Source organism: Chiloscyllium plagiosum, chromosome 7, assembly GCF_004010195.1.
Source record: "Chiloscyllium plagiosum isolate BGI_BamShark_2017 chromosome 7, ASM401019v2, whole genome shotgun sequence".
In the NCBI taxonomy this organism is placed as follows: domain Eukaryota; kingdom Metazoa; phylum Chordata; class Chondrichthyes; order Orectolobiformes; family Hemiscylliidae; genus Chiloscyllium; species Chiloscyllium plagiosum.
The window spans coordinates 88,165,014-88,188,403 of record NC_057716.1 but is presented as its reverse complement, the minus strand read 5'-3'; the positions used below and the strand labels follow the sequence as shown (position 1 = coordinate 88,188,403).

The window sequence follows — 23,390 nt, the reverse complement described above, 5'->3', positions numbered from 1 at the left end:
CATGTTGGGCGGGCACTTATTTCATTCGGATAATTGATTATTCAGTTAATCGATTAAATGCCTTACCTCAGGGTCTTGGAGTTTTTAAAGTCTGCTCCCCGTTCAGAAGACTACAGCAGCACACAGCGCGCAAGGCCCCGTCCCCAACACCATACAACACTGCCACTGACCCCGTCTAACACTGTCCCCACCCTCAACCTCCCCTCCCCCAACGCCGTGCAACACCTTCCTGCACCCCCAATACCGCACCTCCCATCCCCCCCCCGCTGTCTAACACTGCCCCCTGAAACTCAACCCTAACCCCAACATCATCTAACACTGCCCCCCAGCACCCCCCTTCCCTCAACCCTGCCCGCCGCCCCAACAACGCCCCCCACCTTCCCCCTCCCTCTCTCTGGGGCAGCTGGACTGGACACTAACAGAAAGACTGCTGCAGCTGCCTTCGTAGGGTAAGTGTCCAAATAGCACACACACCACCACACCTTTTTACTGAAACTTTTTGACAGGTTCCACCTTTGCCCTGTACAGGACAGTGTTGGTCAGATTATCTGGGGAAGGGGGTTAGGGTACACCCCTATGTAGAACTCCAGAGAAAGTGTGGGGAGAGAGGGTGGGCAGTCAGTCCATTGGAGATGGTGCCTGTTTAATCTCTATCAACAAAAGACGCGATCAGTCCTTAATGTAATGCTTCCATCGGGACCTCGAGACCTCCTTCAGATCATCCGATTTTCGGATAATTGGTATTCGGTTAATCAAGGTTCCTCTGTAATTTTTTTTACATTTAAGGCAACAGCGGTTAGGATTGCTGCCTCACAGCACCAGGGACCTGGGTTTGATTCCAGCCTTGGGCGACTGTCTGTGTGGAGTTTGCACATTTTCCCTGTGTCTGCGAGGGTTTTCTCCAGGTGCTCCGGTTTCTTCCCATTGTCCCAAGATGTGCAGGTTAGGTCAATTGGCCATGCTAAATTGTCCATAGTGTTCAGGGATGTGTAGGTTAGGTGCATTAATCAGGGTGTAAATATAGGATAGGTAATGGGTCTGGGTTACTCTTCGAAGGGCGAAAGTGAGTACTGGAGATGCTGGAGTCAAGAGTGTGGCGCTGGAAAAACACTCTTCAGATTGTAGGTGTGGACTTGTTGTGCCAAATGGCTTGTTTCCACACTGTAGGGATTCTATGATTATGATCTCAATGCAGAAAGCCATTAGGTGAAGGCTGTGAGTCAGCGAACAGGGAATTTCCAGCTGGATTTCTGTGTCTGGCGTTTAACCCAATCGTTTCAGTTTGAGCGTCTCGCGGCTGAGGCGGATTAATCTACAAGAAAACACTTCCTTCCAATAACAATGTGGGTCAGGGCTCTGTAAAACCTTAGCAGGAATATTACCCCGAATTCTGGATCTTTGATTGCTTAATTGGCAGGCTAGCCAGCATTTAGATCAAGAGCAATTTTAATGCTTATGTTTATAGATTTGCAAAATACTTCATTTGGTACACTTGGGGTCCAAGATGAGAGTTTAGCCCTTTTTTTTTTGCAAAATTGGGGGATTAAGTGAAAATAAATAAAGGCATGTGCAAACGTCTGCCTCCCTGTTTAAAGTATAATATTTCGCAGTTGTCAGATGATTTCCAGTAAGTAGTTCTGGAAACTGAAAGTAAATTTGCAAACAAACAGCGGAACAAGGCGGTGCAAGCAGTCGTATAAATCGCTCCGATAAAACCCATAAAACCCATCGATCGGGTTTCGCCGCTTGACTCCAGGGCACCGGGAGGTTGGGTGATCCTCCCCTCAGGGTGAGAAAAACTCGATTCCAGTCCCTTCCCCAACATTTCAGGCTGAGACACAGGGTTTCACGCTCGGCGGCGTAATCATCGGGAATGTTTCTACGTCTGAAATGATCTGAAGGGTTTCACTTTAAAAAAATTAATCGATTTTAATCGTAAGCGTGTCCTTTGTATATTGCAATTCACATTTGACAACATTTTTGACATGATGTGGAGGTTGCCGGTGTTGGACTGGGGTGAACAAGGTCAGAAGTCACACAACGGCAGGCTGTAGACCGCTCTGAACGCTGGTGTCGAACGACTTCTGGCACTTTTGACAGTCTTTCTGAGTTGAAGTTGCTTCCTTGTTTCTGATCTTCGTAACAATGCTGTTAACATATTTTTCACACTTATAAATGTGTGACCAGCCGAAAATATGAATGTTTTCTCCTTCACGTTGGGCCAAATGTACCTCTAACATTGCCTTGGGTAGGCCTGTACAAACTTGGGGTTTGGCTACTGAGCTTGGCCCTGGCCTAACTTTTCCTGTTTCTTGTGACCCACTGTTTCAATCAGAGTTCAAACATCAATACGAGTTGGCATGGCATGGACAAACTAATTACACTTAGGCGATTCCTTTTCTCACCTCAAATTTAACCCACACTGAAAGTTGTAAACTGCTGCCAAACCAACTATATTGACATATTCCGTTGTGGAAACATGTTTATCATCTCCTATCACATTTAGTCTATGCAAGAAATTCAATTAACATTTATATAAATTGATTTTACTGCCTTGTTTTGAATAGGTATGGAAGAGGATGACAGACATCTAGCTGCAGAATTTAGTATCTCACATTCTGTAAGTATGATTTGGAGATGCCAGTGCTGAACTGAGTGTACAAAGTTAAAAATCACACAATACCAGGTTATAGTCCAACAGGTTTATTTGGAAGCACTAGCTTTCAGAGCACGACTCCTTCATCAGGTGTCCACAACCACCTGATGAAGGAGCAGAGCTCCGAAAGCTAGTGCTTTCAAATAAACCTGTTGAACTATAACCTGGTATTGTGTGATTTTTTAACTTTCTAAGTATATTAGTCAAAAGAACGTATTATGTTAAATAAAATTCTATGAAGCACAGCATCTTTGGATGATTTAACCTTTTAACCTGTTTTAACCTTTTCACCATACTATAAGAAAATTAGAACTTGGAGAAAAATTACAGGCTTTGTGCTTGTGATTAACTATCTCGCCAAATTTATGGCTAGACAACACTGGTTTTATTTCTGCACCTTCCACAGTTTGATACCTGGCTTTGTATCATTTGGTATTGAGTTTAAAAGAAAGAGAGAATACCTCAGAAATAGTCCAGAGTGTTTCACATGGTCAGTTACTCAGAAATGGAATGCCTGTTTTATGTCAATGAATATGGCAGCTATTTCATCTATACAGCCTACGATGAGATGAATGTCCAGCTGATCAGTTTTGGAAGGGTTGACGGGCTTGTTGTATGAAGAGCAATTAAGGAATCTGGCTCTCAACTTAGTGGAGTTTAGAAGGATGAAGGGGGATCTCATTGAAACTTACACAATATTGAGCAGCCTCGATAGCCTGAACACGGAGAAGATGTTTCCACTCGTAGGAAAGACTAGGACCCGAGGCCACTGCCTCAGACTGAAGTGAGGTGATAAATAATTTCTTCAACTGGGGATTGTGAATCTGACACAAAGGCTGTGGAGGCCAAGTCTCTATACAGTTAATGTATTTAAGACAGATAGATAAGTTCTTAATTGGTAAGGGGATCAAGGGTTATGGGGAGAAAGCAGGAGAATGGTTTGAGAAACATATCAGCCATGATTGAATGGTAGAGGTGACTCAATGGGCCGAACAGCCCAATTCTGCTGCCATGTCTTATGTTCATGCGGTCTTATGGTGCTGGTTACGACATTGAAAAGCTCAATACTTTTCTTAACATAGCTAACTGGGATATTTAATGTGTATTGAACACATTGACAGAACCTTGATTTAAAATTTAAAGTGTGGTGGAACTTCCAACAGTGCAGCACTCTGCCAGGGTCAAAATGAAATAGTCACTTTGATTTAGATGCTGGAACGAAGTTTGAGCTTACAACTTTCATTTTCAGAGTCAACAATTTATTTATTGAATGGAAATTGATTATAAATTGGATTAGATATGGAATTATCCATTTAAATATAACACATTCTATAAGAACACTGTCCCTATTTCTGAAGATTTAAATGATCAATGGCAATATTGCCATCTACTTTATTGAAAATGTTGTGACATTTTTGACTTTAATCTGCCACGACGAAGGCCTCCAAGCCCTCCATTTCTGACATTCCAGATTTAATGTGTACAGGGTACTGGTCGGGTACGTGGAACTACAGCTACACTGGCACCATTCCCCACCTTTTCCCCTATTACATTGATGACTGTATTGGCGCTATCTAGTGCTCGCACGAGGAGGTTGAACAGTTCATCAACTTCACTAACATCTTTCACCTTGACCTCAAGTTCACCTGGACCATTTCGGACACCTCCCTCCCCTTCCAGGACCTGTCCATCTCCATCTCTGGTTACCAACTAACCACAGATATGTACTATAAACCCATTGACTCCCACAGCTATCTGGACTACACCTCCTGATGAAGGGTTTTTGCCTGAAATGTCGATTTTTAAAAAAAAAAATTTCTGCTCCTCGGATGCTGCCTGACCTGCTGTGCTTTTCCAGCAACTCACTCTCGACTCTACACCCCCTCCCACCCTGCCTCCTGTAAAAACACCATTCCTTATTCCCAATTCCTCCGCCTGCACTGCATCTGTTCCCAGGATGACCAATTCCACCTCAGAAAGTAACAGATCCTTCTTCAAAGACTGCAATTTACCCTTCCACGTAGTCAACGGTGCCCTCCAGCGCATCCCCTCTACCTACCTCATCTCTGCCCTTGAACCCCACCCCTCCCTAAGTAACAAGGACAGAACCCCCACCCCACCCCACCAATCTCTGGATACATCCTCTGCCACTTCCACCACCTCCAAAGGACCTCACCACTAGAGATACATTTCCCTTCCCACCCCTATCAGCATTTGGAAGAGACCATTCCTTCCGCGACTCCCTTGTCAGATCCATGCTCCAACCTCCCCACCCCTGAGCCCACACCCCACTCCCGGCACCTTCCCCTGCCACTACAAAATCTGTGCCACCATCTTCCTCCTCACCTCCTTCCAAAACCTCAAAGGATCCTTCCAGATCCAACAGAAATTTACTTGTACTTCCACCAATGTCATCTACTGTATCCACTGCACCCAATGTGGTCTCATCAGGGAGACAGGTTGCCAACTTGAGGATCATTTCAGAGAATATCTCTGGGACACCCGCAGCAACCAACCCCAGCGGCTGAAAACTTCAATTCCCCCTCCCACTCCATGAAGGACATGCAAGTCCTGAGCCTCCTCCATCACCAAACCCTAACCACCCGACGCCTAGGTGACGAACACCTCAACTTCTGCTTTGGGACCCTGCAACCACACGGGATTAATGTGGATTTCACCAGTTTCCTCATTTCCCCTCCTCAACCTTATCCAAGTCCTAAGCCTCCAACTCAGCACCACCCTCTTTACTTGCCCATTGTCTTTCCCATCTATCAACTCCACCCTCCTCTCCAACCATCACCTTCTCCCCCACCTTGATCTACCTAGTGCATTCTCAGTTAACTTCCCCCCAGCCCCTACCCCCTCCCATTTATCTCTCAACACCCCTCCCCTCACCTGGCACATAAGCCTCATTCCTGATGAAGGGCTTATGCTCGACTGTCCTGCTCCTCAGATACTACCTGTCTTGCTGAGCTTTTCCAGCACTACACTCTTGATATTTAATTGTTCAGTAATTATTACCATTAAGTTTTCAGAAGTATTGGTTTTCTACTGATAACATAATTGGTTCTATTTTTGTTTAAAGTATAGCTGAAAATAATTGGTTGATGAATACCCAAAAGAAAACTTATGTATTCATTTTCTCAATATACTTCTTCATCTTGTCTGTCACTAATCTTTCCCGATCGGTTTTTCAGGATTTTGAAATTATTCAAGAGAACTTGCAGAACAACATGAGCCTTTGCGAAACACTTCAGCAAGCAGAAGAAGAGTTAGAATTGTGGCAGGTACAGAATATCTTACAGCCCTTCTATGACTTGACTAACTGGTCCTATCTCGCTGTGATTCTAGATTGACCTTCATCTAATCATAAAAGCAGTTTTTACTGGTGTGTCATGAGTAAGAAGAAGAGAAAACTGAGGTTCTCCTGAATAAGAATAAGACAATTAGCTGATTTTATGCATTTGATGTGATCTTGTCATCATAGCTGATATTATGTTTCTCAGTCACGATTGCATTAAATTGTAAATTGCTCTTGTGAATTCAATTCATTGTCAAAAATTTATAAATAGAAAATTTAAGCAGGAAGAATTGAAAATTTCCAACTTGGATTGGTTGAACTCCTTCAGTTTATTTGTGTGAGGTGATTTTGTTTGTTTAGTATTGAATGAAACCAATATGTTCTTGTGAAAACTTTTCTGAGATTATAATAAAGACAGTGTTCCTTTTGTAAAATGTAGTGCCCAATAAAGATATTTCATGCATGACACAATTTATTAATTATTAATATCTCCCAATTTAGAATCATACTGACAAGAAGGGGTTGATTCAACCCATTATGTCCCACTTTCTTACTCTTTCCACATAACCCTACAAATTGATAGGGTGAGTAGCCAAGGTCTTTTTCCCAGGATAGACGAGTCCAAAACTAGAGAGCATAGGTTTAAGGTGAGGGAGGAAAGACATAAATGGGACCTAAGGGTAATGTTTTTATGCAGAGGGTGGTGCATGTATGGAATGAGCTGCCAGTGGAAGTGGTGGAGATTGGTACAATTTGACATTTACAAGGCATTTGGATAGATACATGAATAAGAAGGGTTTTGAGGAATATGGACCAAATGGTGGCAAATGAGGGACTGAATAATTACTTTGCGTCAGTCTTCACAAATGAAGACACAAGTAATATCCCAAAAATTCAAGAGAGTGAGGGGGGGAGAGCTGAGTATGGTGGCCATCACCAAGAAGGAGGTGATAGAAAAATTGAATGACCTGAGGTGGACAAATCACCTGGACCAGATGGACTGCCCCTAAAGTTCTAAGGGAGATTGCTGAAGGGATAGAGGAGGCATTAGTTGTGATCTTTCAGGAATTGCTAGAATCAGGGAGGGTCCCAGAGGATTGGAAAATTGCTAACGTGACACCTTTTTTTAAAATTGAATGGCCTGGATGCAGTAAATATTGGGAAGATGTTTCCATTTGTTGGAAAGATTAGGACCTGAGGGCATAGCATTAGCGTAAAGGGAAGACATTTTTGAACAGAGATAAAGAGAAACCTCTTCAGCCAGAGAGTGGTGAATCTATGAAATTCATTGGCACAGAAGGTTGTGGAGGGCAGGTCATTGAGTATATTTAAAACTGAGAATCGAGGGAATCAAGGGTTTCTGAGAGAAAGGGGTTGAGAAACTTATCACCCATGATTGAATGGCGGAGCAGACTCTGGGTTGAATGGCCTAATTTCTGCTCCTGTATCTTATGGTCTTATTGTCAAATGTGACTAGATTCATTCAGGATTTCTGGTCAGCATAGACAAGTTGGATCGAGAGGTCTGTTTCCATGTGGTACAACTCTATGAATCAACCCTAAAGTATGCTTAGATTCTGTGTAACGTTATGATAAACATCATTGTTTCATGTGCTTCTACTGTTTGGCCCACTTCCTATTTTAAACTGTGGCTTGAGAGTTGTTCTAGAGCCAACATGTTTTGAAAAAAGTATTCCTGCTGCGGTTCTCTGTTCCTCAAGGTCAGGTCCCTCCAAGTTACTTCTCATGCAGTTCCTAACTCTCAGTTTCAGTGACTGCCTCCAAAATTTAATCTGAAGCATTTGCAGATAAGGAAAGTAATCAGATAATTATTTCCTGATCTTTATCTGAATTTGAGGTCTACTCAAATATCCATATACCTCTTGCACATGGCCATAACATACTTTGAGTCTAGAGAATAGATAATGAAAAGATGAGACAAAGCTCAAAGGGAATAATAACTTTAGCATTGGGGGTGGGGGGGAGCGGGGGGGAGGGGGGGGGCGAGGGGAGGGGGTGACAAGAACTCCAATTGCAGAAAGCTGAGGGAGAAACAATTTAAATTCTATGGGTTATGCTGAGGTGATGCTACTTACCTTTAGAAAAGATTGGTATGTGGAAGAATTAGGGATTGATATACTTCAACATGGTGAACTTGTCCAATTCTCCACTATTTCTGGGAATACGTTTTGGAAGTCATTGGAAGAAATCATGCAGATATCTGCCAATGTCGACCATTTTGTCCTCTTGAGAAACTCCAGCGGATTGCGGCAACTTGTTTCAGTGTTCTTTCTTGATGGTCGACAGATGTGCAGTATTCCATTGTCCACATCTGCAAACATCAGTTATTAGCACTCTGGGAATTAGGATTGGTAACTTTTAAATGTGCACTCACTTTATTCAGGCTACATGAATAGAGTGAAATAGCCCCTTGCTCATATTTAATGAAAATCGATTGGTTCAAAAGCTGGTTTCAGCCATTTAATGGAGAACTTGTCATATGAATTCTAAACAAAAGGCTTAAATGTATGCATTTTTAAAAAATGTAGTAGATGTAGAACATTTTTTGGAGTTATATTGTGCCTTGTGCTTTTTTTTTAATAGAGTAGAATTGACAACTTAGAAAGCATAAAATCAGATTTAATCTGTGCAAAACTGGATGCAGAGGAAAAGAGGAAGAACATTTCTCATGAACTGTACAAGCTGAATAATGAGCATGAGAAGCTCCAGGGAGAGATTCAAAAGACAGAGCAGTCCTTTAAGGTAAATATCATTTTTTTTGACTTTTTGTTTATATTTTGAAGGTTTAAAGTCAATTGATGAAATTCATCATTTCAAAGACTTGCGTTATAACTCAGAGAATCCAACTGGAAAAGGAACATTGTTTATTGTTGAACACCAAAATAGAGTGACGACTTGTGGCTTTCATTGGCTTGTTTTAGCAAACCCATCCCTGGGTCTCCTTTAAACTTAATTTTTAGTATCAACCATGACCAGTAAATGTCAGTGTAGCCAAGTGGATATTTAAAATCAAAGCCCATTACAGGCGATGCAAATCATCAAAAGTGAGGGAGGGGTTGGCAGAGCAGGAAAGGGCTAAATCAAAATGGAGTTGGAGGGGGAAATAAAGCACTGTATTCCCCACTGGCATCGAGCGTGTTTCTGGATGCTTCATGCTCCGTTTCTAAGGATGCCTGAGCATGAACATAATTGCAGAAGACTGGCAGGCAGTTGGCAGAGATGACCCCCTCCACACACTGCTTCCTGGATTTGTTTACTGCCAGCCTGGTAGGCCCCGGAGTAGCCCTGAAGAAGGGCTTATGCCCGAAACGTCGATTCTCCTGTTCCCTGGATGCTGCCTGACCTGCTGCGCTTTTCCAGCAACACATTTTCAGCTCTGATCTCTAGCATCTACAGACCTCACTTTCTCCCAGGAGTAGATCTGCCTATTCTTCTCCACCCTCGATATCCAATCAGGAGCGTGGGGCTGAAGTGCATCCAAAAACTCTACAAAACATTTTTCAAAAATCTAAAAAAAATCTAAAAAATATATATTTTGTTCACTGACTCCAATTAATAAACATTTGGACTGGGAAAGATAACTTCACCACAGTCCCAGACAGCTGCTCTCTAATTAGATGGTAACAACTGGTGTTGGGTTTAATCTGAGGATCATCATGCTTCAGGAGAAAGTGAGGTCTGCAGATGCTGGAGATCAGAGATGGAAATGTGTTGCTGGAAAAGCGCAGCAGGTCAGGCAGCATCTAGGGAACAGGAGAATCGACGTTTCGGGCATTAGCCCTTCTTCAGGAAGGGCTAATGCCCGAAACGTCGATCATCATGCTTCAGGCAAGGGGTGAGGTTAAGAGGACAGAACCTTCATCGTAATCCCAGCCAGTGTGACAGCTGAACCCAATGCTGTTAGCATCACTCAGTACCACAAATCAATCAACTGAATTAATTGAGCTAACCAGCTCTCACAGAGATGACTGGTTGTGAGTTTAACCTGAAGGTCCCGTTGGGTAAGGGGCAGTGTTTGGCAGAGACCTTCATGGTAACCCCAGCAATTGCAGGCACTGATGGAGTACAAGGTTAACAATTCCTTAAGGAATAGCTACTGAGCATGTACAAAGGAAATGTTGTCATAGTGACATGAGATCACATGGAACTGGAGCCGGAGACAAGAGGGTTCCAGAAGATATCTCTCTTACCATCACTTATATGATGGTGTAGTCATGTTTAGTAAAACTTGTTATTGCTTACTCACATGAATATGGATCTGTTCCCACTAACTGATAGCAACTGTGATTAACTGGAGTCAAGTGGCTCAAACAACTTTAAGTGAAGCCTAGTAATGTCACAGTACATTGGGCAAGGGACTTTAAACCAACCGAAGCATCAGACCAGTCTGACAGCCAACACAGACAGCACTGTGGAAAACCTGAGCTTGAAGTGTGTGAGCAATTAATTCTACCCTAGCATGCCTAAAAATCTTCTAGATGATCCAGGAGCTCAGACAGTCAGAACAACACAGAGGGCGCAGAACCATGACAGTACTACATCTGACATACAGAAAAGGCATAAAGCCTCAATTAAAAATGTCCTGACATTACACAAAGAAGGTCCACAAACAGGAAGACAGTCTCACCAGACTGCAGAATGCCATGGTTATGTACTCTTTTCATTATAGAATTCCATATTCAGAAAATACAAGGCAGCCAATTTTAAAAGCGACTGATACACTTAATGTTTTCTCCTGGGACATTCATAGACCAGGAGAGTCAAGATTGGAGTGTGAACATTGCCGTGAACAGCCAACATACACATTTTAACTGGCTATCAGCTGTGAACGATATTCTATCATCCTTAATTAGCTGAGGGTGTTTACCCTACAATCTTTATCTGTCTAACTGCATAGCTAGGTTGAACAAGGTCAAAGACTAGCTCCAGGCAACCTAACAACACAAAGACAAGGAAATTGTTAAAACACAGTCTTTTATCTGTGACCAGCAGGAGAGCCTGCATAGCTCTTAAACACTTCCTCAAAGTAAATGCAGTGGTCAGTTGGAAACCAGCAAATGAGTTCAAACAACAATTTCCAAAACTCTTTAAAGGCTTGGGTATACGGAACATAGCATTTCACATCATACTGATAGCAGGTGCTGATCATATCTGTTTGTTCACATCCTGGAAGGTTCTACACTAGTTAACGGTAAGAGAGGATGATTTGGAGATGCAGGTGTTGGACTGGGGTGTACAAAGTTAAAAATCATACAACACCAGGTTATAGTCCAACAGGTTTAATTGGAAGCACACTAGCTTTCAGAGCGTCGCTCCTTCGAAAGCTAGTGTGCTTCCAATTTAACCTGTTGGACTATAATCTGGTGTTGTGTGATTTTTAACTTGGTAAGAGAGGAGATTGAGATGATGCACTAAAAAGATATTTTTTCAAAAGTCAAACAGCTGACTGCATGGTGTGCTGTGATGCTGCCTGTTCCTAAATGAAGTATATCAATGAAAATTTGTGTCAACTGAACATATTTTAAACAAAGAGATAGAATTTGGAATGCAAGTGAATGTCTGAAACGTTCAAAGTGCATAATCTTCACTAAGCTGGATGTGAACTTTTGCTAACTTCTCTTTGAGGACTCCACACTGTTGATCATGTTTATAACACCATCTGACATTAATGTTTTTAACTGTCTACCCTTTAGCATCACATTCAGACCCGAAGCTTTACAGACAATGACATCTAACATGTTGGAAGAGATTCTCATCCATGGTTCACTAAAGCCCAACATGATGACAATGTAGGAAAGTTTTGACAGTATTAGAGGATTCTGGTTTCACCCTTAATAATAAGTGTGAATTCTCAAAGCTGACAATTTTGGGCCACATTGTTCAGACAACAGAGATGACAGCAGCCATTAGGCCACTTCCACTGGCAGGAATATTACAGGACTCCAACAATATATGGGAATGGTTAACAAGTTGTGAAAATACTTACCAAAAATTAGCCCAAGTTAATGAGTCCTATGAGGCAACATTTGAAGCAAGGCCCAAAGTAGTGTTGAATTGAGTGTCAACTACAGTGTTTGACTGAATCAAACTCATATTAGTTTTGTCCAAGATCCTTGTACATTATGATCCTGACCTTTCAAATACAATAACATCGATGTATCATCCATAACTCATTTTAGGAGCAATCTTATATCAATGATGGCATCAGGCAGGCTAGTATGATTCCAAAGCTCTTATTGGCTCAGATAACACAATATCTATTAATCTTCTCTCATCTGAGGATAGACCTGATTGTACTGCTGACAACACATTCAAATCAGCAAGCCACCTAGATGCACAAGGCCAGCAAATGCAGAATACGACCTGCAGATTTCTGTCTGGAACTGATTCGGAACTGTATTGCCAGTCTCTCACTGTTGTTGGGTCTAAAGCTTGAACTCCTCCTCAGTAACAATTGGGTATATCTAAAGCAAATGGACTGCAGTGATACAAAAGGCACCACCGTCTTCTCAAGGACTGTTATGAAGGCCAGTGCATGTTGGCATTGCCAGTAACAGCACTTGCTTCCCAGAAATGAATAAAAGTCTAAGCACAGAAATAGAAATCCTAATGGCAAAGAATCAACTTTTCTGTAATATGTTTTTCAAACTTTATTGAACATTCCCAGAATTTTAAAATAATATATTCATGGATTTAATTTCAACTGGTCAAGCTGTAAGTGTTGCACCTTTTGGGTATAAGGCTTAACTCATCCAGAATGTACCTGAGTAAGAGAAAAAGCTACACTTTTGTCAGTGACTTTTAGAAGAGATACAGTTATGAGCAGAATTAGGCCATCCAGCCCCTTAAGCATACTTCATCATTCAATAAGATCAAGATTGCTCTGTTTGTATTCTAAATACCACATGTCCATCTTTGATAACCTTTGGTTTTCTTGCCTAACAAGAACCTATCTACAGTAGCATTAAACAAAGTACTCTGGATGCTGGAAATCTGAAATACCAGAATACCAGCAATACCAGAAATTGCTGGAGAGACTGAGCAGCTCTGGCAGCATCTGTAGAGAGAAAACAGTTAATTTTTCAGGTCTAGTCACCCTTCTTCAGAACCGAATCTATCTACTTCTGATTTAAAAGTATTGAGATCCTACATGCACTGCCTTTTGAGGTGTAGAGTTCCAAAGTGATACAACTTTTTTGAGAGAAAATAAAATGCCTTCAGCTCTGTTCTAAAAGGGCAACCCAGAGTTTTATAATGGTGTCTCCTGTTTATAGACAGACTCACAAGAGGAAAAATCCTTTCAGCATTCTCCTTGCCACAAGAGTTTTCACGATCTTGCTCGGTTGGCGGGATGGTTGTTGTAGTGGCCCCAACAATATGGGTTCAATTCCTGCTGAGGTGACCATGAAGGGCTCTCCTCCTCAAGCTCTTCCCTCACCTGAGGCCTGATGACCTTCAAGGATCTTGGACAAAACTAATATGAGTTTGATTCAGTCAAACACTGTAGTTGACACTCACGCTAAAACTACCATCAGTCACCTCTTTCTCTTTCCAGTCAGAAAGCAGTCCTATGGTCTGGCAACTTTAGGCTTTAATCAAGTCAGTCCACATTCTTCTGAACTTAAGTTAAAACATGCTCAGCCTGTCCAGCTTTGCTGATAAAACAACTTCATTCTGGCTATCAATGTAGTAAACCTCCTTTGAATCACTTCCAGTAGATTTACATTCCTCCTTTAATAAGAAGTCCAAAGCCACTAACAGATCAATTTTAGGTAATGGTAGAGATTTTTTTATTGTGAATGTTGAATCTGTGTATCACTATTTTGAAAACAGATTTAATTGCAAGTTATCTGAAGCATGTTTCTTCCCATAGGAGAAGCTCTTTGATAAAGAGACTGAATGTGAACAACTAAAAGAACGACTGATTGAACTTGAAAAACAACTCCGAATTAAGCAAGAGGAATGTGGCCTACTACATACTAAATTCAAGGTAACCGTTAAGAGTTGTGTCATCAAGAAAATTGCATCCTTGCTGCTCATTAAATCCTGCTTTCTTTTTAAATAGATGTAAGTACACCTTGTCATTTTTCATTTGTCTGAGACTGATTGGATAGTGGTTGCTGGAGTTACTAAAGATTACATAGGACATACAGCACCAAATCAGGTATTTCAGCCTAATCAGTCCATTAATGCTCCTCTTGAGCCATCTCCTATTCTTTCGTCATCTAACAATATCTCCATTAACTGGAATCCCTTCCAGATCTTATTCTTAACTAGCCTCTACTTGAATTATCTATGGTATTCACATTAGCCATTCCCTGTAGTATTCACGACAATCTAAATAAATAAGGTTCTTATGAATTTTTTTTAGTTTCTTAATGAGGATATGAATTCAATGGCCTCTTCTTTATAGTTGCAAGAATCCATTCTCTTTATTTAATAAAAACCTTTTGTTCTTTTAAACAACTGTATTAGGTCACCCCATCAGGCTCCTTTTTTAATGGAGAAAGTTTCCAGAATTTTTGCAGCTCAGAAAGAGGCCATTTGGCCCATTGTGTCTGCACTGGCTCTCTGAATGAGCAATTCAATTGGTACCATTTCCCCTGCTTTCACCCTACACACTCCTTCTTTCGAATAACAGTCAAATTCCCATTTGAAAATTTCAACTGAACCTCCCACCACCATGTTCACAGGCAGTGAATTCCAGAACATAGCCATTTATTGCATGATTTTTTGCTGTTTTTGCTTCAGTTATCAATTATTTAAAATCTGTACCCTCTTGTTCTCAATCCTTTCACAAGTAGGAAACTTTTTGTCCATCACTATTCTGTCCAGATTCCCTCTTGAATTTGAAAGCTTCCATCATATCTCCTCCTAGTTTTACTTTTTCCAAGACAGACTTAAGTTCTCCAAAGTATGAAATCATTCTCGAGAATCTATTTTGGACTCTGTCCAGTGTCTTCATATCTTTCCTTAAGTGTGTGAATGCAGGAAATGTATTCAATACTCCAGTTGAGGCTGTACTAGTGTCTTATACAAGTTTAGTTTAACTTCTTTGCTCCTATACTCTATTAATGACCTTATTAATAAAGCCAAAGACACCGAACGATTTATGAACTGGTCTCTCACTTTGTCTTACCACCTTCAATGACATAGGCACTATCAAACCAGGTCCCTCTGTTCCTGCATCCTCAAAACAATTGTATCCTTTCTATTGTTTCCCATGTTCTTCTTACCAATATGAATCACTTGGTGGATTGTTCGTCCTTTCCTGATAGGTTTACTCTCCACATTTCTGGTACTGCCCTTGTAAACACTTCTCTTTCACTTGCTCCATTGCTCTGTATCCTTTTTTATAATGTGCTGATCAAAACCATACACAGTACTCCAGGTGGGACACGATCAAGATTGAATACAGAGCTTGCAAAACTTCTGTACTTTTCATTGAAGCTGTCTACTTTTCCCTGCTGAACATTTTGAACTAACATTTGAATTTTAGCAAACAGAGGTGAGTGGAGGAGATTTTATTGTGATGGAATCTGTGTCATCTTTTTGCCCTTCTATTTTCTCCCTTTTCTGTTAGCTCATTTAAGTGTATGCAGCTGATAATTCCCACCTTGGTTTTATATAAATGAAAACAAAGTCACTACCCAATGTTTGTGGTTACATACAAACTAGAGAAACCTGACCAGACCAGCTTTACAGATGAAGTCTTGTCCCTCAGTGGTAACGTTCCTTCCTTTCGGGCAGAAGCTCTAAATTGAAGTGCCAGCTACGGACTTGATGTCTTGTGTTTTAATATGGATAAAAGGTTGGTTATCAGTCTGTAAGTCCATCCAATAAACCTATGGCAAGTGGTCAGACTAGGAGAGTTTCCTGGATAGCTTGAACTGTGTGGTAGCAGTTCTCTCCATGTATTCAAAGGCCAGATTAAAAGACCATAGGTTATTGCCATGAGTGGGCATGTTCCTTTTTCCAAGGAAATACTTCACACACATCCATTTTACTTAAAGTATCCCAGTTTGTTTTCACGGACCTTAAACATACATTCAGGCCCTCATTCACATATGCATGAGGACTAACTACCGTTTTAGGGTGACCACCAACAAAATGTTTTTGCTTGGGTCATTTTGTGATGCAGAACACTGGTCCTTGAAATTGTGCTGATTTTGAGTTCATTTTATATCAGTGAAACAAATCTAACTGGGTCAACTTTCTCGCCCCCCCATCTACATGGATGTAAACATTCTTGTCTTTCTTTACGTACAAAACAGTTTAAACCTGGAACTGCTGGAGAAGTTTATTTTAATCTTCTTTAAACCTTTAGGAATCTGATTGTCAATCTGGTCTTTGTTCTGTACAGATTAAGGCAACTTTGCCTGAGAAGAATATTAGATTCACCAAACTCAAAGAAAGTGTGCCAACAGCTGAAGAGGGAGAAGACTTTTTGAAGATCAAGTGCTGCTATGTCATCTTACCTAAAGTATCACTGGCTCTTCAGAATGGACAAGCCTTAATCACTTTTGAAAATAAACAAGGTAATTAGCTACCCTTAATATAAGACTACAAGATTCTGGGAGTTCTCAATTATCCTTTCACAGTATGCAAAAATGACATTCCTGCTCTAAAAGGACATGGACCTCATTTTATTTAGAGAAATGTAAATCATTATATAATGGGTTTGCTGCACTGGAGAGAACGTGACGCAGTAATAATGTCACTGGACAAGTAGGAGAAAGTGAGGACTGCAGATGGTTCTGATTCTCCTGCTCCTCGGATGCTGCCTGACCTGCTGTGCTTTTCCAGCACCAGACTGTCACTGGATAAGTAGTCTTAGTAGGGCTAGGGTTCAAAACCATGGCAATTGGTAGCATTTAACTTCAGTGAATTAACAAATCTAGAATAGGAAGCAACTCTTCAGTAAAGATGAGCATGAAATGGTTAGGATTATCAAAACCTATCTGGTTCACTAATGACTTTATAGAAGGAAATCTGGTGCCCAACATTCATCTCGTCTTTACACAACTCCAGACACACAGCAATGTGGTTGACTCTTAAATGCCCTCTGAAATAGACCAGCAAGCCACTCAGTTCAAGGTGAGTTGGGGATGGGTGCCAAATGCTGGCCTTGCCTAGCTCAGTTCGCCGGGTGGCTGTTGAGTGATGCTAGCGACATGGGTTCAATTCTAGCACTGGCTGAGGTTACTATGAAGGTCTCACCTTCTCAACCTCTTCCCCTCATCTGAGGCATGGTGACCCTCAGGTTTATGTCACTGACAGTCATCTCTTTCTAATGAGAAAGCAACCTATGGGAGTATGATGACTTTACGTTACCTTTTTAAAGGCACAGATGGATTGATTTTTGAACAATAAGAAAATTAAGGGTTCTGGTTAGAGGGCAGATAAGTGGAGCTGAGTCCACAAAAGGATCAGCCATGATCTTATTGAATGGCAGAGTAGTTTTGACAGGCCAGACCGCCTATTCCTGCTCCTATTTCTTATTTTCTTATAGGTCTCTAATCTTATCTCTTCAGTCCTTTTTGAAGTTGCTGAAATGATATCTTCCCATTTAATTCTCTCTAATTTTTTTTTTAATCTTACACTTAAAGTTGCTAATACAATTTTGAAAATACCCAAACATCACATAAACCTGGATCCTGGGAAACTAGATGTGAAGTTTCATCCTGTCAAACTGGGCACAGCAAGGAAGTTTGAGGTAAATGCATGTAAAGCAATGTCAGAATATTGCCGATTGAATTGTACTGAAATATTCTCAGAATTTTAGGTCTTCTCTTATCGAACTATTCTCTATTGTCTGTTATAAGGTCAGTACATATATAATGAATAAAATCAATTGCTTCAGACATGTGTTCATTGATTTCTCATGCATTCAGAGCAAGGACAGATAATTTATGCACCTCTTTGACTCAAAGTTTTACTTAAAATATCTTTATAATACTTTCAGGTACATGTTGACATCTGCAGGAAGACGGTTAAAGTTTCCCAAATTCCAGAGAACCTTCCCAAAGAACAGATGAGAGACAAGTTGGAAATTAGCTTTTCAAAGCCCAGTTTAGGTGGAGGGGAGGTGGAGAATGTAAGTTATGATCGTAATACTGGAACTGCCCTGGTCACCTTTGTTGAGAAAGGAAGTAAGTGAAATATTTTCCCTTTCACTACAATTGTCGATTGGATGTGTGAGAGAGAAAGGCCCTAAAGCAATTCAATTTGCTGTTATTGAGGATAAAAACAGGGAGAGGTGAAGAGAGAGTCAGAGCATATCTTTAATATAGAATTACTTGCCAAGGTCATGAAGTCACATGATGTAATAGAAATATAAAAAGTAGGGGCAGGAGTAGGCCATTCAATATGCTCATCCAGCTCAGTACCCTGTTCCCACTCTCTCCTTTGTTCCTTTTAGCTGTAAGAACTATAGCCAACTCCTTGAAGACATTCAGTGCTTTGGCCCCGACCACTTTCTGTGACTGACTCACCACTCTCTGGATGAAGACATCTCTCCTTATCGCAGTCCTAAATAGTCTACCCTTAGACTGTAACCCCTGGTTCTGGACTCCCAAGTGTTCAGGAAAATCCTTCCTGGATTTAGCCCATTAGAATTTTAAAGGTTTCTATGAGATCCTTTCTCATTCTTATGAACTCCAGTGAATATAGTTCTAACTGAATCAGTCTCTCTTCATATGGTTTTCCTGCCATCCCAGGATTATTGATCACACAAGACAATAAGTCTCAGTTGATTACTTTCCAGCACAACCAGAAATGACTCGGGAAAATCCAAATAATGGGGGATTTTGGAAACCATAGTTTTAAAGTCCTTCCAAAAATGCTACATTTACCACATGGATTGTCTTAAAATACTTTTATGCTGTATACCAGAATGCTATATCTATTTAGTTTGCATCTGAAATGAATTAAAGTCTTCTCTGACCATCTCCTGAGAGAGTTCTGCTCCATAGATTGACCACCCACTAGTCAGTGGACACAGATTTAATTCACTGGAAATCTACTTACTTAGAATTAAGTTGAGCCTGTTGTGACTGTGTTTATTCAAACACAAACTATATATGCTGGTTCTGCAGTTTCAGGACAATTTAAGATAATCTCTTATAACCTGCATTATCTACTCTCTCCAAAATCTTATAAAGTTAAAAGCAGCAATCATCCTGTCCCTCAACTGCTCTACCAGGTCTGATTTAAACATTTCTGATCTCCAGCTTCCCAGTAGTAGAGTTAACTGGACAGATCAGTGATAATTATTAATGGAAGATCCCAGGAACCTTTTTCTTTCCAATTTCGTGTCCTCATCCTATATTTGGCGAATAGTTCAAAAGCGACATTTGTAATTGGGCCCAGGGAATCACAGGATAGTCCTCATGTGTTAAACAGTAAATGTGTTAATAGAACTGATATCAAGAACAGTGTTCCCCCACCATGAGCTTTGACTTGAGTCTAATAGAAACACAGTGAGGATCTTCCCTTCTTGGGAAACAGTTGAGAAGGTGGAAAATATTTGAGTAGGTTTGCGCCAGGAAGCTGTAGCATTCTATCCCAGGAATTAACTTCTCGACCTTCATTGCAAAGATTGAGTAGTGACCATTTAGAGGACTTAGCACTAGCCGCACAAGGATGGCACTGTGGCTCAGTGGTTAGCTCATAGTGCCAGGGACCCAAGTTTGATTCCAGCCTTGGGTGATTGTCTGTGTGGGGCTTGCATGTTTTCCCCGTGTCTGCATGGGTTTTCTCCAGGTGCTCCAGTTTCCTCCTACAGTCCAAAGATGTGCAGGTTAGGTGGATTGACCATGCTAATTTGTCCTGTACTGGAAATGTGTTGCTGGAAAAGCGCAGCAGGTCAGGCAGCATCCAGGGAACAGGAGAATCGACGTTTCGAGCATAAGCCCTTCTTCAGGAATCGGTGGGTTAGCCATGGTAAATACAGGGGTATGGAGATAGGGTGGGAGGGGGGAGCTATGGGATGCTGTTCAGTGAGTCGGTGCAGACTTGATGGGCTGAACGGTGTCTATCTGTACTCTAGGATTCTATGATCAACCTCACTGCAGGCAGCCCTTTTGGCAGAGCCATTGAAAACCATCTCTCTGTCCTTGCTGCTAAAGGCATTCCCCCTGCAATTCCAAAAAGTCAGCTACTTTTCCCTCTGCTCCCAGAATTCCATGTTGTGCCAACAGCAGCCATGGCCTCTAAAGTGGTGTGAAGGCTGATTGTAGCTGTTGGTTTCTCATTGGCTGACAGTTATAGGCAGAGCAGGACATCGCTGTTTTAGGGAAGTGATCTCAGCAAAAAGCCCAACTAATGGTGAAGACACATACAGAGGATGCTGGACATCTAAAGTAAAAATAGGAAATTGTTGGAAAAGCAGCAAATATGGAGAGAGAGAGAGAGAGAAGAGTTTGTGAGCTTAATTCTTAGTGTGTAGTAAGGCCAGAAGAATTGAAGATCCCAACAAGGCTGAAGATGACAAAGTCCTGCCAAGCTTAAAGCAGAAAATCGCTGTCCTTTCTTGAATTTATTTCATGCCTGCCAAACTGAACATCAGTGACAGGAGACTGCAGCAAGGGAACCATGTGGATGTTCATAGAAACAGAGAAGGATTCACAACATGGAAGCTCTTTGTGTCTATGCTGATTCCTGGCAATCAGATGAAGGAAGCTGAGTGATATTCCCACCACCACTGACGTTTTACCAGTGGCACACTAGTGATGGATGGCTGCAGCTTACAAGCAAAGTGAGGACTTTATGTGGCCAATTATGGGCCATCTTTAAGGTCATCTTCCCACTGCCATTGTGATTGTACAGGAGGATACACCCCACCGGCATGTAGGGGTTAAATGCTGACAGCATCCTTCATGGGAACGTCCTCCTTATTGGCCATCCTATGACACATGGAGGGTTCACCTAGTAGTAAAGACCAAACCCATAGTAAACCCACACCCCACCTCTGCCCTTATCAACCAGTAAACCCCAACCCTTCACATTGATGGGGTCTATCTGAATAGCCTCAGTGATCCTGACCCCATCAGCTTTAGCTCTGCCCCTGGTTAGGTGAATTAGCAGTGGTCAACAATTGTCCAGCAGGCTATAGGAAGCAATGCCTCACCCTTTTGAAAGGACAAGATCCCTCTCGTCAAGTAGTTAATTGTTCAATGAACGTATAATCCAGATGTCACTTTTGGAAACAGCAGAGGCAGTCTCATTGATGCTGCTGTAGAGTCTTAGAAAATCATGAGGGGCATACATAAGGTGAATATCAAAGGTCTTTTCCGGACGGTAGGGGAATTTAAACTAGAGGGCTTAGGTTTAAAGTGAGAGGGGAAAGGTTTAAAAGGGACTTGAGGGGCAACTTATTCACATAGAAGGTGATTTATATCTGGAATGTACCGCCAAGTGATGGAGGCCGGTACAATTACATTTAAAAGTCATTTGGACAGGTACATGAATAGGAAAAGTTTAGAGGGATATGGGCCAAACGCAGGCAAATGGGATTAGTTTAATTTGGAAAACCTGATTGGCCTAGACAGGTTGGACCAAAATCACAATCTCTCGCATTGGCACTATTTCCATCGATATGGATATCAAACTAAATATTGGATAGTTCTTTTCTTTGGGAGCAATTGTAAGTTTCTAAGTATGCGCTGAAGCTTTGTGTGAATTTGGCCACCCCTGTGTCACGTATTAATGTTGAAGAATTCCTCATATCTTGGATTTTTCTTTTAGCTGCCCAGCGTGTTGTGGAAAAGAAGAAATTCACAATTATCCTAAATGAGAAAAAATCCTGTTCAGTGTCTGTTGAATCTGTGCAGGATTATTCATTAGAGAAGTTTCAGGTGAGTATGTTGTCACCTCACTAAGGTACATGTACAAAAACTGTATCTGTAAAAATTGAAGTGTGATGAACCGAAGACTCAGAAAATTGTTTGCAGAACAGTTAATCCTTGTAGTCTAAAAATGTACCCAGCTTTAATTTATTAGTGAGCAATGTATTCTGCAATAAAAGCACCAATAACTGGGATTTATGTAGTGCCTTTAATACAGTGCACTCTCCCAATGTGGGAGAGGGGGCTATCCCATTGGGGGGGGAGGGGGGTATACTGGTGGCTTAGTGGTTACCACTGCTGCCTACCAGTGACAGGGACCTGGGTTCAATCCCAATCTTGGATAACTGTGTGGAATTTGCAGATTCTCCCCGTGTCTGCATGGGTTTCCTTTGGGTGATCCAGTTTTCTCCCACAGTCCAAAAATGAGCAGGTTAGGTGGATTGGCTATGCTAAATTGCCCATAGTCTCCAGGGATGTGCAGGCTAGGTCGAAAAACTGACTGTGAATGTGCAGGCTTCAGTCAGAATCTGGACTTTATTAACATTATTATGTCTGGAGTGTTACCCCAATAGTTTTAAACATTGTAGTGACAACCTCATCCTTCCAATTTTCTTTCAGACATTTAATGGAATTTGCAAGCGAACTGTGATGATATCAGATATCAAGAATGCCATGGAAGAGGAAGAATTACAGGACAAGCTTGAAATTCATTTTCAGAAACCAAGCAACCATGGTGGTGAAGTTGAGAACATAAAATATGTCCCACAAAATCAATATCTAACAGTGTACTTTGAAGAAGATGAGGAAGCTATCCAGCCATTTGGTTTCAGTCCCTGAGCTGCATGTTCTTTTAAAGGCCACATTTCTCTTTCTGTATGTTGAAATATTTTATTTTTGTCACTTCTGGCAGGACATTTTATTCATGGTCCAATAAAAGCTATGATTATTGCTATCATTATTTTTGCTTATGTATGTATATTTAGTTTAATCACTGCACGGAGATGTTTTGTATTCTGTATAAAACCATTCTGTTTGTGCTTCTACCTGTCATGTACAAAGAGTAATAATGCCTTTTCATACCCTTTCCTCTTTACATTGGCAAAAAATACATAATTTGCAAAATGCTATGAGAAAATCATTGTGCATAAAGTTAATAGGCAAATAAAGAAATGAAAAGTACTGTTCTTATGTGTCTTTACTCTGGAGAATAAACTTAACCAGAGTTTCTTTTTAAAAGTGAAACCAATATAATAAGAAATATTTAGAAGTGCAATTTAATTTTAAACAACACCTTGTGATTTTGTGCTCTGAAATCTTATGTGAATGGTAATTGGTTGTGGAGGAAAGATGCGGCTATGATACAATCGCCCTGTTTGATAGGGAGGCTCTTTAACTTGCAACCAATTGATGATTTGGAGATGCCGGTGTTGGACTTGGGTGTACAAAGTTACAAATCACACAACACCAGGTTATAGTCCAACAGGTTTAATTGGAAGCACTAGCTTTCGGTGCGCCGCTCCTTCATCAGGTGGTTGTGGAGTGCACAATTGTAAAAGACAGAATTT

The 23,390-nt window shown here is 41.1% G+C and overlaps 1 protein-coding gene across 1 annotated transcript; it reads left to right on the top strand.

The window, feature by feature from the left end:
- The first annotated feature begins 1,643 nt into the window (after nt 1-1,643).
- Nucleotides 1,644-23,004, top strand: nmi (N-myc (and STAT) interactor). Its single transcript, XM_043694149.1, has 10 exons — nt 1,644-1,789; nt 2,568-2,620; nt 5,854-5,943; nt 8,561-8,719; nt 13,851-13,967; nt 16,341-16,515; nt 17,587-17,693; nt 17,943-18,129; nt 21,725-21,834; nt 22,444-23,004. The coding sequence occupies exons 2-10, from the start codon at nt 2,570-2,572 to the stop codon at nt 22,660-22,662; spliced, it is 1,215 nt and encodes a 404-aa protein (XP_043550084.1). The 5' UTR covers nt 1,644-1,789; nt 2,568-2,569; the 3' UTR covers nt 22,663-23,004.
- Nucleotides 23,005-23,390: the final 386 nt, after the last annotated feature.